Below are 14,758 nucleotides of genomic sequence, written 5' to 3' on the forward strand. Positions count from 1 at the left end.
CAAATTTGCGTGACTACTTTATCTTTCTGAAATCTTTTTGAAATGGCTGGAGTTCACCTACAAAAATTCACCAAACACTGGTAAATGGGATAGCATCTTTAGTATTTCTCATACTTAGAGTTATATCATGTCTACATCTCACACGACATTGTGTTTTTAAAGCAACTCTTACCCTGTGTCGGAGGGTAAACCTGCGTGAATTGCTTAATACCATTACAAGTAAATGTTTATGGTTAACTAATATAAAGCATATTTTCCATATGGTATTTCTTAGGGTCTGTTATTCTCCCGCTCGTCTTTCCCGTTTGTTTGACTTTCTAGCATTGTTCATACAGTACAGCTGACTCACACGTGCTGGTCTTTCCTTGTGGTCACAGAAGCTGCTGGTGGGAGATTTTCCTCACGAGCTGGACATGGATGAGATGGAGGAGGATGTTCCCAAACGCAAGAATCGCACCAAAGGACGGGTAAAACACATGCAGCTGTAACGTTTTCTGCAGCTGATAATTCATTAGTATTAATCATACTAATAATAGAGTGAATCATACAGTTTTGTAGAATGATTACTCACAAGACTCTACTGGTTTTGCTTTAAAACTGATTTCAGCATTGACAATCAAGTGCTGAGCCAAAAGTATATGGGTCTAGGTCATAATTTTGTGTACCTTTAATGTTCTCAATGCAATTAGATGGATTTTCTAGAGTTTGACCATGTAATCTTTCAGAAATTAAGTGATTTTGCTCTCATAACTATGCAGTATTATATGATCAGAAACATTTTATTATTTACATTCAGTATTGTTATGTTTCCTGCTGTCAAATCACACATGTAAAAGTTTATTTGTTACAACTGACCATTTGAAAACCTCTGCTCTTGGTAGCAATTAGACCTGCAGCCCAAGGTTTTGTATTAATATATCACAGGTTTGCATTGAGCCCTGCGGGCTCTTTGTTTAATCTAGGATTCCTGTTTCTTCAAGGCTGCTGTCTGAACAAAGCAGGCCATTGTAGCTCATCAGCCATTGATCCATTATGGCTGTTTAGCACATCTCCAGGTTTGATCACTGCGTAGCTTTCATCATTGCGTTCCACTGGCTTCGTGTTGATTCAAAGCAGCTCCTTCCGAACAGCTGTGAAAAACCTCCTTTAATACCACTTTAAAGACAACACCTGATGTGTGGTAGCACACTGAAAACATGGCTAAGTTCATCTGTAATTATAACCCCACATACATGAAAGGCTGGAATCGTACAGTAAGTGGTTCTGTACAGAAATGCATTCAAGCCATGAAATAACCACTGCCCAAAGAAGGGAGACTTTACAAAATTGCAGTTTTTTGCAAGTGAAATAAGATGTGGCATGTGGATTTAAATATGGCATGCGATGAATTTTACACAAATGTACATGATAAATCAATACTTGTCCATATATATAAAAAGCAGTATTCATTTTTTATGTAATTTACAGGACAACGTATGCTGCAAAACCCAAATCAAGTCTAGCATAAAAAATACAGTGAAGGATAGCAAACAGAATGTCTTCGATTCAGTCCCTAGAATCTCTCACCTTCTGTTCTGTTAATTGGGGCACACTCTTTCCTCTAAGATCTCTCACACCCCACAGTTATCCGGCAGTGTGTGGAAGAGATGCTGTGATAATTGTGTGCTAGGTGTAATTAATGCTGTGGAAGAGGATTTGCTTAAATCTTGAAGCAGGATGTAGGATAGGGGCTCTACAAAGGCCAAAATAAGAATGCTTCTAGCTGCACCTATGTAAAATAGACTGGTTGCCAGCTGTAAATAAATCTTTGTGTGTGTTTACATGCAATTTTTGATGTGTCCAGGCATGTGGTGTTGGGGGGATGAGAAAGAGACAGGATCCAGCATCCCTAGAGGATCGAGACAAGCCATATGTGTGTGACAGTGAGTATCATGCGCAAATAAACAAAAGAACACAGAATAGATTTCTACATTCATTATTAAACACAGCATGGGGAAAGGAATAACAGAACTAGTAACAGAGGACCAATATAGCCATACAAACATGCAGTCGTCTTGATATTTATGTTTAATGTCAAGTTTCATTGTGTCGAGTTATTCTGCATAGTGTGACATCATTCCCTGCTGTTCTCATCGGCAATAATGGTGGAAATGTTTATATACATACATACATATTTACTAAATATTATTATACAAATATAACACTTTTAATTAGAAATTAATTTTAATTTAAAATGTAATTAACTTTAATTGTTAAATTGTTGCATTTATTTAATTCAAATAAAGTAAATATTAACAATAAAAGTATAATTAAAAATACTACTACTACTAATAATAATAAGAATATGTATATATTAACTAGTATTATACATATACAATACTATATTTTAAATTCAAATCAAATGAATTTAAATTCTTATATTATCAAAATAAATGTATCAAAATTACTTAATAATAATGTGAAATTGTGAAATATTATTACAATGTAAAATAACTGTTTTCTGTTTGAATATATTTCAATATAATTTATTCCTGTGACGCAATGATAATTTTCAGCATCTTTACTCCAGTCTTTAGTGTCACATGATCCTTCAGAAAACATTCTTATATGATTTGCTGCCCAAAAATCATTTATTATTAGAATCAATATTGAAAACAGTTAATATTGTTGTGGAAATGGTCATTTTTTTTTATTCTCTAATGAATAGAAAGATTATTTAGATAAAATTAACTGTCTCTTCTATTGTAAAATTAAAAGTAATAATAATGATAATAACATTTCTTTTTGTGACAAGCTTAACTGAGCTACAAACTAAACAATTCCACACTTTTTATTCCCTTGTGTATTTCTTTGTGTTTAGTTTGTGGGAAGCGCTACAAGAACCGTCCAGGTTTGAGTTACCATTACACTCACACACACCTGGCAGACGAAGAGGGTGAGGAAGACTCCGAACGGCACACACTGCCCTTCCAGCGCAAGAACAACCACAAACGTGAGCCCAGCATCAGCATCAGCCATGGATTACACACTCATACCACAACCCACAGAGTACCACTATTCTAACACAACTCACCCACTCTCATACCCCTTTTCCACTGACCCCGGGGCTGGTGCTGGAGCCGCTGTCCAATCTAGCCCTGTTCCACGCATTTCCAATGAATTAAAGGTGCTTCTGGCCTGGACCAAATTGACTCGGCCTCATAATCCTGCTGGTCTTAAACCAGGCACCGTTATCGCCAGGAACCAGAAAGTTTACAAAACTACTCATGACCGAACTAGATCGTTCATTCTAATCATCAGAGCTGACTGGAAGTGCGCAATGCAGCAGTTGACACCCTGTTTTGTCCTCTTGTTCCTACTTCTGTTGTGCTGCACAGCTACTCCAGCCACTTATTTTCCCCATCTGTCTGAAATAAAAAGATTTATTTACAAATATGTGTGAATTGATGAATTTTATTCTTTTTTTTATACTGAACTCCTATAATATTAACAGTTTTCTTCTTTCTTTGTTCTTGTGGTGAATTAACAGCAGTATAAAGCATTTTACTGGATCCATTTGGCATTATATTCTGTGGGTTTCCATAGACACATAGAAACAAATATCTGGTTCTGAAGACGTTAACGTGGTAGATTCTGCAACTTGTCATCTTGTAATTATGGTAATTACCACAAGTAAAAGACTTCTAAACAAAGCTTGTGTTCACACTGCACACAAATCCGATTTGGATTCGGTGATTATACTGTCAATTCGCAAGTGATGAATTTGGAACCATTTGTGAAGACAGTGTTGTCTACGTCTACATCAGCTGCTATAGTTATGATATAATGAGTCAGCATGATGCCAAGAGACTTTCTTATAGAATAATGAAGAATAGCTGTCAATGTGGAAAAACATGATGGAAATTTTAACTTTTTATTTCTGTTCAAGTCTTCACATCTCACCATGGTGCTAAAGTCACAAGGCATGTTTTACACATTCACGCACATACTGGGTCCAAAACTGCTGACTCATATGTAAAAATGTTACATGGACAGAATGGCCAATGACAAAAACATTGGATTTAATGTGTGTGCTTTTTGCCTCTGTAAAATGGATGCCAAAACTCTGTCTGAAAAAAAGACTTGGTTATGTAGTAAGAGTTATTTCATCATTTGGCTCTGAAGTAAAAATGTGGTACAATTCTGAGCGACGTCCCTGAGCACCAGCACCATTTTGGTGGAAAAGGGTATTAATCATCTCACACATGCATTACTATAAGGAGCCACACTGCAGTTTCTGTAATCAGTATTTTGTCATTTTCCAGTACAAATGTCCATACAACCAAATACATTTACCTGATGTGTCATATATAGCATTTCTGAAATTACATGGATTTTATTTTATTTTTATGCATAAATCTAACAGAATTCAGTGAGATTTACACTGCCGTTCAAAGTTTGGGGTCGGTAAGATTTTTATTTTTATTTATTTTTTTGTCTCATTTGCTCACCAAAGTGAAATGTAATTGATCAAGAATACAGTAAAACAGCCTATTTTACTATAATTAAAAACTAATTTTCTATTTGAACATATAAAATAGTTATTATTTTACAGTATTATGGTTAAAACATTTTGGACCAATCATACTGAAATATATAAAAAATATTATATTGAAACGTTATATTATAATATAAAAAAATAATTATTACAGTATTTGATGTAGACTACTGTTAAAAATGTTTTGTTTTGTTTTGTTTCTGAAAGATGTCTCTTATGTTCCCAATGCTGCATTTATTTGATCCAAAATAAAAGTAAAAATTGTGAAATATTATTTCAATTTAAAACAACTGTTTTCCATTTGATTATATATTTTTTAAATATAATTTATTGCTGAATTTTCAGCATCATTATTTTAGTCTTCAGTGTGACATGATCCTTCAGAAATCATTCTCACATGCAGATTTGCTGCTCAAGAAACCTTTATTATTATCAATATTGAAAATAGTTGTGCTTCTTAATATTGTTGGGGAAATGGTAATACACAGAGTCTTAGATTAACAAAAATATTGATTGAAATGTAATTTTACTGCCACTTTTGATCAGTTTAATGTGTCCAGAATAAACATATTTTTATTTCCTTTTAAAATAAAAAGTATTGACTCCAAACTTCTGAATGGTAGTTTATGCTTAAAACATTATATATTCTTTAAAAAATAAGTTTAACACCGTTTTGCTGCTCAAGTAAAACTGATCTTGTTTCATGCATTTTTAATGGTGGTATTTTTACTGGTACATAAGACAAACATACTGATTAGGAAAAGTTTTTTGTTGTTGTTTTTTACTCACTGCCGTGCACACTGTACCATGCTGAAGTCATGTATCAGTATCGATATCTTCCACTCCTAGTTTATGGCTTTATTATGTTTAGTCTATATCCTTTTTTTCCTGACAAAGACAAGGTAACAGTGACCTCATTGCAGTGTCCTTCTGAAATCATGCCCATTTGCCTCCCAGAGTTATCTGGTTGAGTGCTTGGCTGAAATGGCCTGCCCATCGCTCTGCTTACCTCTTACCGCCGCTGGCTTTTTGATTCCAAAGCTGGTTAGCGCCGAATATTAGTGGTTCAATTTTGCAGGATTTTCAGACAGAACGCAAACGTGAGCGTCTGCAAGATGGTACGTTTTCTCATTTCACAAACACACACACACATCCCATATTCCTCTACTCCACCATGCACGGGCAATATTATTAATAAGAGAGGTTTTAATGAAACCTAAGCCCATGCATTATTCATGCAATATTTAGACCAAAAGAGAAAGATGTAGATGTAGGCATGATAGCTAGAGCTGTCCAACTCAAGATGGAGAATTGGAGCCAGACCAAATCCAAAATTCCCATCCTCTGCCTTTATTTGGTATTACGGCTGTTCTACTTCTCTCTGTTCTATCACTTTGATGAATGACAGATATATATAGAGCTGAGATTTAAACCTCTCATTCTCACTCTCAGTCTTTCTGTTTCTACCCCTTTGCCATCCCTTTCTTTCTTTCTCTCTTTTACTCCGATCACCCTTGTCTTTCTGCCTATGCTTTTCGCTCTATCTCCTTTTGATTTAAGATTCATCTATCGGTTCTCTGTATTTTTTCCCCTCTTTATTTATTTCCACTGCAGAAGTGAGGCTGCTTGGCTGAGATGAGCTACTGCATTAAAATTCATGCCTGCTCATATTCTTTTTCATATAGTGTTGTGGTGCTGCTGGTGGGACGGAGGGGGTTTTGGGGGCTGTCCAGCAGGGTCTGGGGGGAGGGGTGCTGTCTGGTGTCAATGTGAAGGGAAAAGGGTAGAAGGCTAGATGGCAGAGGGATTGCTGTTTGCATTTGAGTTCGCCCCCCTCTAGATGTGCACCTAAAAATTGGATTTGGGAGTTCTAGTTAAAATCCTCCCCCACACGCTAGCACACATACACACTCTCTGCACCCACACTCTTAAAAAAACATCAAGATTTTTCAAAGACTGAACCCTAATTTTCTGAATTTTAAAGTGAAATCAGACCCATTTTCTGTCCTAACGTGACAAAACACTGTGGAAAAAAGATAACAGCAATGTACTGTGAGATAATACTAAAAATTGTTGTTCTCTTCTTCATTATGATAATTAACATTCCTGAGAAGTTCTTAACTTTTAATTAATTTTCTCCCATCCCGTGTAATTGTGTTACAGAATACAATGCGTTGCATTGCTTTACATAGAGACAACAAGCCAGACATTATAATTAGCTCTTAACTCTTGTAGTTTATATTATATCTGGCAATATGGAGTTAAAATACAGAAATAACATAATCTTGTCTGAACAGAAAGGGAAATAATGAGTTTTGAGAAATGTTGCACATGTTGGCAATCAAAATAAACTCTGAACATTACAAAACAAGTAACCTAAAGTTAATACAATGGCAGCAACAGCCGAATCGCCCAACAAATAGTTAAAAATTCAACAACATAATTTATTTATGCCCCTAGTGCATGCTGGGAAGCTAAAGCCAGCATAGCACTGTGGACATCACAGCATAACAGTTGCTCTGTAGATTTAGAAGAGATTACTGCAACAAAAAAATAAAAATAAATATAAAAATATATACATCATGACTATGACAATTGTAGATTCACACTATATATATATATATATATATATATATATATATATATATATATATATATATATATAGACACACATAGAAATGTTTAGTGTGTTTCATCAACACAGGTACAGATTTTAACATTTATTTTATATCAGTGTTATTTAATTAATAATATTGCTTTTATTCATATTTTAAAATAGCCTTTTATATTTACAGTTCCTTTTCTTTTTATAATTATTTTTAATTAGTTAATTTTTAGTTCCCTTCCAAGGTAACTTTGAACTGCATCTTCTAGAGGTCACTTTGGGGAATGCCTTCAGCATAAGCTGTGTCTGAAGCATACATCTAGCCGGTTACACATCATCCTCTTTGGGAAGTCGTGGCCTAGTGGTTAGAGAGTTTGACTCCTAACCCTAGGGTTGTGGGTTCATGTCTTGGGCTGGCAATACCATGACTGAGGTGCCCTTGAACAAGGCACCGAACTCCCAACTGCTCCCTGGGCACTGCAGCATAAATGGCTGCCCACTGCTCCGGGTGTGTGTTCACGGTTTGTGTGTGTGCACTTTGGATAGGTTAAATGCAGAGCACGCATTCTGAGTATGGGTCACCATACTTGGCTGTAGGTCACATCACTTTCACTTTTCTTCATCTTCAAGGATTTTTTTGTTTGAAGCGTGCATTTCCGGTAAGAACCATTATCCTTCTTTACCATGGCAAGCACTAGTAAAACATCTAAAAATGTCCTCGTTATTTGACACCTGATAGCCACACGTGATCTTTTCATCTTTTGTTTGGGTCGAGGGGGCTGTTTGAGTGCACTGTGAGCTTTTTCATATGAAAAAGCTCCACTCTCATTTGTCTCTCTTTTAAAGCAAAGAGGGACAGCCATCAGCTCCCCATGGTTCAGGAAGCTTGTGGGGATCACAGATGGACATGGCTGATGAGTTGAAAAAGGGTCTTTCCCTTTTGTGCTCATCAGTCATGGATGAGAGTGAGTTACTGGACGACGATGTTATCTCTCCAACATTGTCTGACCCAGTGGCTAGTGCTCTGCTGGCTCAAACCCAGGATGTGCAGGAGATGACAGATGAGGACGAAGAAGTCGAGACTGAGTCCTCCCAATCCTCCTGCCCTGCGTATGATGAGCTGCTTGAGGTTATGGATCATGCCTCAATGAGGCCATAGCCTTCCAGTTCAGGTGAGTCTTCCATTTCTTCCTGATCTCCATGTGGAAAACGAGTCTTGGAAAAATCAATTCTCATCTCACATCCATAGATTCCAGCACACTAGCTATGCCAACATTTAGTGGATGCGTTATGAAAATGGTTATGAGAAGATGCCCCTTGTTGAAGAGACACTGGCCTGCAATCGCTCTATGGGGTGACATATTCCCTTAAGGCTCCCTCCCTGCTGTCCATACTCCTTCACGATACATCTCATTTGAATGGCAGGAGATTCACAGCAGCAAGTCAGACTGCAGCCTCGTTGCATACCATGGCACAGTGCTTCAGGCTTATCAGACTGATCTGCTGAAACACCAGGATAAAGATCAGGGTCTATCCCCTGATGAGGTGGCTGAGTTGCGTTGCACCACAGATCTGGCTCTCCGTGCCACTAAGCAGGCCGCCACTGCCAATGGTAGATCCATGGCGGCCATTGTAGTTATGGAGAGACATATGTGGCTAAATCTAGAGGATATCCGGTTGAAAGAGAAGGGTTTTCTTTTTGATGCACCAGTTTCCCCTTCTGAGCTTTTTCAGCACTTTTGTTGAGAAGTTTAAGGAGGTCAAGACACACTCGGCTGCCTTTAAATCCTTCATTCCAAGAATGTCCAGGACTGAGCCTGAACAACAAAGGGGTCCTGGTCCGTCTCAATCTACGGATCAAAGGAGGGCTCAGAAGACCAGTGTCATGACTCGTGCCCCTCCCCCGTCTGCGGTTAGGGGTCAAAAAGGGCATGGGTCTAAGGGTGACAGGAAAGATTTGATGGAGGAGATCCAGACTAGGCATTCTCAGTGATCTCAACTGGACCAGAGTAAAACCTGAGCCATCTACTCACCTCCCTCTAAGAATATTACATCTGCTTTCATCTTCCTCCCATTTAACCCCCTAAAAAGCTACCCTACTGACTGAGGTTAGGTAAGAGCCTCCTGCGCTTGCATTGGCAGTCTCTTATTCTTGTCCTATGATGTTCTGGCTAGTTTTTATGTCCCATAGAACTACTTACCGATAGTCCGGTCCACAGTGCTCTTCGGACTTTGCCTCCAGCCTATATCCATTAACTTGAGTCATGCGCGAGAGCCATGGTTTGTGAGTACAATCCATTTCATCTACTCTACTGCTAGTTTTTGTGTATTCAATGCTATCCTTTGTCTGCAGTGACAGTCAGACCTGTTCTGTTTTCAGACTTTTTTGGTTTAACCCCACAGCTAACTCATGGCCTCATTACAGTGATGTTTCACTCATTGATACTGGATCCAGGCTACTGCAGAAGCCTCCCAGCATCAGGTCCCCAGTATATTGCTGCAACCTCAGGACCTGTGGGTCCTTCTCATGGGCTAGTATTCTTCTGAGTGCATGCATGGTGCCATGCTCCCTATCCTCTTGCCAGGGTGCGCTACTCATCTCTCACCCTCTTTTGAGAGTTGAGTCTTTCCTTAATAACCATGCACATTCTCTGAGCTGGAGCTCCTCTTGCTGAGACGCTGAGGAGCTCAACATACCATAGATGGTCAGGTCTGTGGGTCCTAACTTTCACACTTCCCGAATGGTTGAACCAGTAATTGCCCCTCTGCGGACTGGGATTGAGTACACTGCATTCCCTGAGGTATGAGGGATTTGTGTTTCTGTGGAAAACCCTCTTGTATGCTTCTGCTCTGAGCAGCAGAAAGCTCTGTATATATGAACGGTTATTGGGTCCAGCTATTTCTTCAGATTCCGTCGGGTCTGGTTATATGGGATAGAGAGCATGAGAGCGTGTCCAGTTGCACCAGTGTACTGTTTCTTTTGAGCCCTGCTGGGCCTTCTGGTCAAGCTGAGAAGGGCTCCCCTCACTGTTTTGGGTTATCCATGAGTCACTCCCAGTATGTAATTTAAGGGCCTGCCTCAGCCTGAGAGCCGAGAGCTCTGCTCCCGAAAAACCCCCATTTGCAGTGAACCCCATTTGCAGGGAGTGTTTGACCCATCTCTGATGCCTCCTTGGTCAGTTGCCTTTATTTTGGGACCCTGATATGTGTGATTCCCTTCAAGTAGGTTCCCATTTCTTATGTCCCATTTGCGATCTATCTTCTCCATGGACATGGCTGTGCTCTCTTCATTGCAGGAGGGTCCCTCTGAGCTCGCCGGTCCTGGGCAGACTGGGAGAGTCCTCCTCTCGACTTGAGAGTTAGGTTCTCTGACCCTGGGCTATTTATCACTTCGGTCGAGCTGGATTCCTCTTTCTCCTCGCTAGTGGTTGAACCCTCTGCTCTTGAGCTTCTTGGCAGTGTCATCATGTAGTTGGGCTGCTTGCTGCTTCCCTGATAAGCAGCTCAGGCCCTTGGCCAAAGGGGATAATGTCACTGACAGCCATCGAGATGTCCTTGGGGCAACTCCCATGGCTATGGTAGAGTTGGTACTTAGTGCTCTCCATGGTTTCTGGCATATACTCCCCTCAGCATGGCGTTGCGGTTATACCGTTCCCCAAAACAAACCCTAGAGGACGCAGTTCGAATTTAATGTGAAAGATAACTTACGTTTACGTTTTTAATTGTGGATCCCTGAGAAGGGAATGAGACCGCAACCCCTAGTTAACTAGCCATCATTCGTAGTAAGCTTGTGATGATGTCACAGGATGTCGCCAGCCAATGTTATTGTCGTGTTTAGATGTATGCTTCAGACATCGGTCATGCTGAAGGCGTTCCCCCGAAGTGACCTCATGAGGACGCATGTGTTTCACAGTGTCTCGTTCCCTTCTCACTTACGTAACATAACATGTTTTTAATTATTTCCATTTTTTAATGCATCTACACAAACATAGCATATTTTTAAACTTTTTATCTAATGTTAAAGTGTCATCAATATATTTTGTATATTAATATATTTAATAATATCTATTTTTTATTTTCTTAAACTAAAAATGTTTTTAATAGTTTCAGTTGTATTTTTAGCTACTTCTGTGAGGGAAAAAGATTGGGCCATTATATTCAAGAAACATTTAAAAATGATATTTCCATTACCATATTTAAACAAAATACATAATTTGAGATGTGTTAAAAATGTTTATAAACAAATCAGACAAAATAACAGAGTTCTGAACAAATCAGAGTGTACGTAGATTCAGAGGTTTATAAAGACACGTGCACAGCAGAAGGACAGTTGGAAGGGTAGCATTTTGTTTTTGTTGTATAGTGGTGGGGGGGGGGTGATGTTTTTCATTGCATTTGAAGGTCAGATTTGATCTGTCGTTCTGTCTGTTTGTTTGCTTTCTGCATTCATTCCTACTTTTTTCCTGCATCTTCCTCAATCCATGCTTTTATTTTTCTCCTTTACATGTAACACATACACAAGCACCTGAGCAATCACATACTCTCTTTTTTATGAACAATTGGCGGTGATTATGGCTGGTAAGCAAACTGCTCTGAAAGCTCCGAAAGACTCCCTTCTTAAGATGAATTCCCTCATGCTGTTTGTACGAGGTGGAATTGTGATTGTGAATCATGGCACAAATAATAATGGCATATCAACACACCTGGGAACGAGAGGAGGATGAACTTATCAACAGCAGCACAACAGTCAATTGCAATAAACGGATGGCAAAAATCATGCTATCCTGGGTAAAACAAAGCAATAATGAATAACATTATGCCTCAAAAATCCTTTAAACAATACTAGATAATGAAACACATTTTAAAATCATGTTATCTTTATTACAACAAATTGGTATTTTTACTTGTGTTTTATATTAAGTCTATATAAAACATAGGTTGAGACTGTAAAGAGTGAGTAGGAAAATGTTTCATATATTGGTTAATGGTTACACTATTATTTATAAATACTAATATTTTTTTGTATTTTCATTATTTTCATTTTTAACTTATAATATGAAAAGTATTATGCCCTTAGTTATAATACATTATCATTTCATACATTTATTTGGCTTTTGGTTAACATTATCTAATAATCCACAAAGCAACATCAGCAGAAAGGAAAGAAGTCCATTTTAAATAAAGACAAAAATCATTCACACTTAAATATTTAACAATAAAACCAAAAGCATGCATTCAAAAAATGGCAATTTTGTGCATTGAAGAACATAATGAATCAAAAATATAGTTTTTTTGTTTTTTGCATTATAATATTTAAATATGAAAAGGTAACTCTTATAATGTATTAAATCAGCCTTTACAGTTGCTTCTGAAAACCTGTAATGCTTTATTATGTGTATTATACATTATGAATACTTTGGTAATGCATTACATAAAAACCACTCAAAGAAAAGTCTAATTATACACTAGAATCAAAAGTATACTTATCCGCGTGAGTTTACCTGTCTGCACTCCATGCTCCGCTAGGCCTCGGCCGTACCTGCCACAGCTGCACTCCTGTCTGCTCCGCAACAAAGCAGGAAGAGCAGTGGCCGTTGCCTAGCGATGGTGTTGCCATGGAGACTAGCCAGCCAGACTCCCGCTATAAAGAATAGGTTGTTATATGTACATCGAGAGGAGGGAGGGAGTGAGAGAGAGAGGCAGTGGAGTTTGGAGTTTCTCTAGGTTTGAGGATGGAAGGGAGGGAAGTTCATTAAATCAGAGAGTGTGGGAGAGAGAGAGAGAGAGAGAGGGAGAGAGAGATGGAAAGAAAAAGAGAGAGAGACTTGCTGAATTCTCTTTATGATTTGGCATATATATGAGGGCAGACAGTAGTGTTGAGTTATACTGCGTTCTGCCTCATTTGCTATTCTGTATTAAGAAGAGGGCCCAGGGCTGTTTGGCTAGACTGCCTCCTTAGGATAATTTAGACTCTCACCATGCCATCCTTTCTCCCATTTTCTTTTCTCTTTCTTTTCTTCACTTTCTTTCTCACATGCTCATATAAAAAGTTTAATACCAAAAAAAAAAACTTTTTATCTTCTGTTGAGTTCATCACTTTACTTTGAATGATTTTCATATATATATATATATCTCACTTGCACTCACTATGTATGCAAGGTGTATACACCTATATATATATTATATTAATTAATATTATTATTCATATTATTATAATAATATTATTACCACATGCATTATTATTTTCATTTTATTACATTTTATAATTGTTTTAATATTCCTAAAAAATTATAATCTAAAAAAAAAAAAAACATGATATTTTGTATTGTGCACTGGGAAATATTTTATGCATGCTTTTACTTCAAGTAACTGACCTAACCTTGCAAATGACATGTGCATATATATAGCATTTGTTATTATGGCATTGCAATATCCTCAGTTTAACCAGATGGGAGGCACAGAGTCAGATTCTGCATATGCTCCCTAAAAAGAGCTTATTGCACCCCTGACCTCTCATTCACATTATTTAAAAACATACATATATCGAAGGATATGTTTAATACGGACAGAGTACAAAAATCTTTCAGCATTAGAGGTATCATGGAGTAACATAAGTACAATATATATTGCATGAGGTTGTTCTGGATTCACAATCCCAGGGTTGTGCAGTGGAAATATTGATTTTCAAATGTTTATAGTTTCACACTGTTCTATGAAAGTTGGAGGTTGGAAAAGTATCACTGAAGTGTGTTTTTCCCACTTGCATATACAGTACATTTCTGTGAATGTTGTCTTGTGTGAAGGATTTCGTTGCAAAGGTTCTTTATGCTGGTGCTTGTGTGTGTTCATGTTATTTTATTCCTTCTTGTGCTGAAGAGTGGTTTTGCTTTTGTGAACACATTCAAAGAATGTTGTGATCGTGGCATTAATTCTGTGTTTTAGGCTGCAAGATACAATGTGTGTATTTGCTGTTCCATACTCCATACTAGAGCTCTGTGCCACCATGCATCTCACAGCATTGGTGTGTGTGTGTGTGTGTGTGTGTGTGTACGTGTGTGTGTGTGTGCGCGTGTGTGTGCGTGCGTGTGTGTGCGTGCGTGTGTGTGCGTGCACGTCAGACTGACTGCACCGCAACCATAGATCAGGTTTTATTATGCACCAAAAGCTGATCCTCCTCTCCTTTCACAATGTCATTCTGTTTAAGATCTGGAATGCAGCTCAGCCACTGACTGGACAAACAATTTAGGCCTATACAACACTAAAAATGCCTTTTATATATACATTTTGATTATTTTATTATGTTGTTATTTTACTTTTATATATTATATTATATTATATTATATTATATTATATTATATTATATTATATTATATTATATTATATTATATTATATTATATTATATTATATTATATTATATTATATTATATTATATTAGTCCCTACACATTGTTTACAGAAAAAACATGGCAAACTAAGTATTGGTAACATCTAAATTAACTGGTTTTATTAAAGTCAAAAATATCATTTAACATCAGCTGAATGCATTCATTTATACCAACAAAACCAACATCAACAACAAAAAATATTAAATTCATTCGATGGTAATAATCTCAAAA

General features: G+C 37.5%; 1 protein-coding gene across 3 annotated transcripts in view; it reads left to right on the forward strand.

The window, feature by feature from the left end:
- The window catches only part of dpf1 (double PHD fingers 1), a 46,236-nt gene that overhangs the window by 21,494 nt on the left and 9,984 nt on the right, over positions 1-14,758 (forward strand). For 2 of the 3 annotated variants that reach the window (XM_026264359.1, XM_026264360.1), the window contains exons 6-8: positions 378-467; positions 1,844-1,922; positions 2,861-2,992. In XM_026264359.1, coding sequence (XP_026120144.1) covers positions 378-467; positions 1,844-1,922; positions 2,861-2,992 — 301 coding nt within the window. Of the gene's footprint in view, positions 1-377; positions 468-1,843; positions 1,923-2,860; positions 3,431-14,758 lie in introns of those variants that run through there. The other variant, XM_026264361.1, reaches the window with a different exon arrangement.

Source organism: Carassius auratus, unplaced genomic scaffold (genome assembly GCF_003368295.1).
Source record: "Carassius auratus strain Wakin unplaced genomic scaffold, ASM336829v1 scaf_tig00216917, whole genome shotgun sequence".
In the NCBI taxonomy this organism is placed as follows: domain Eukaryota; kingdom Metazoa; phylum Chordata; class Actinopteri; order Cypriniformes; family Cyprinidae; genus Carassius; species Carassius auratus.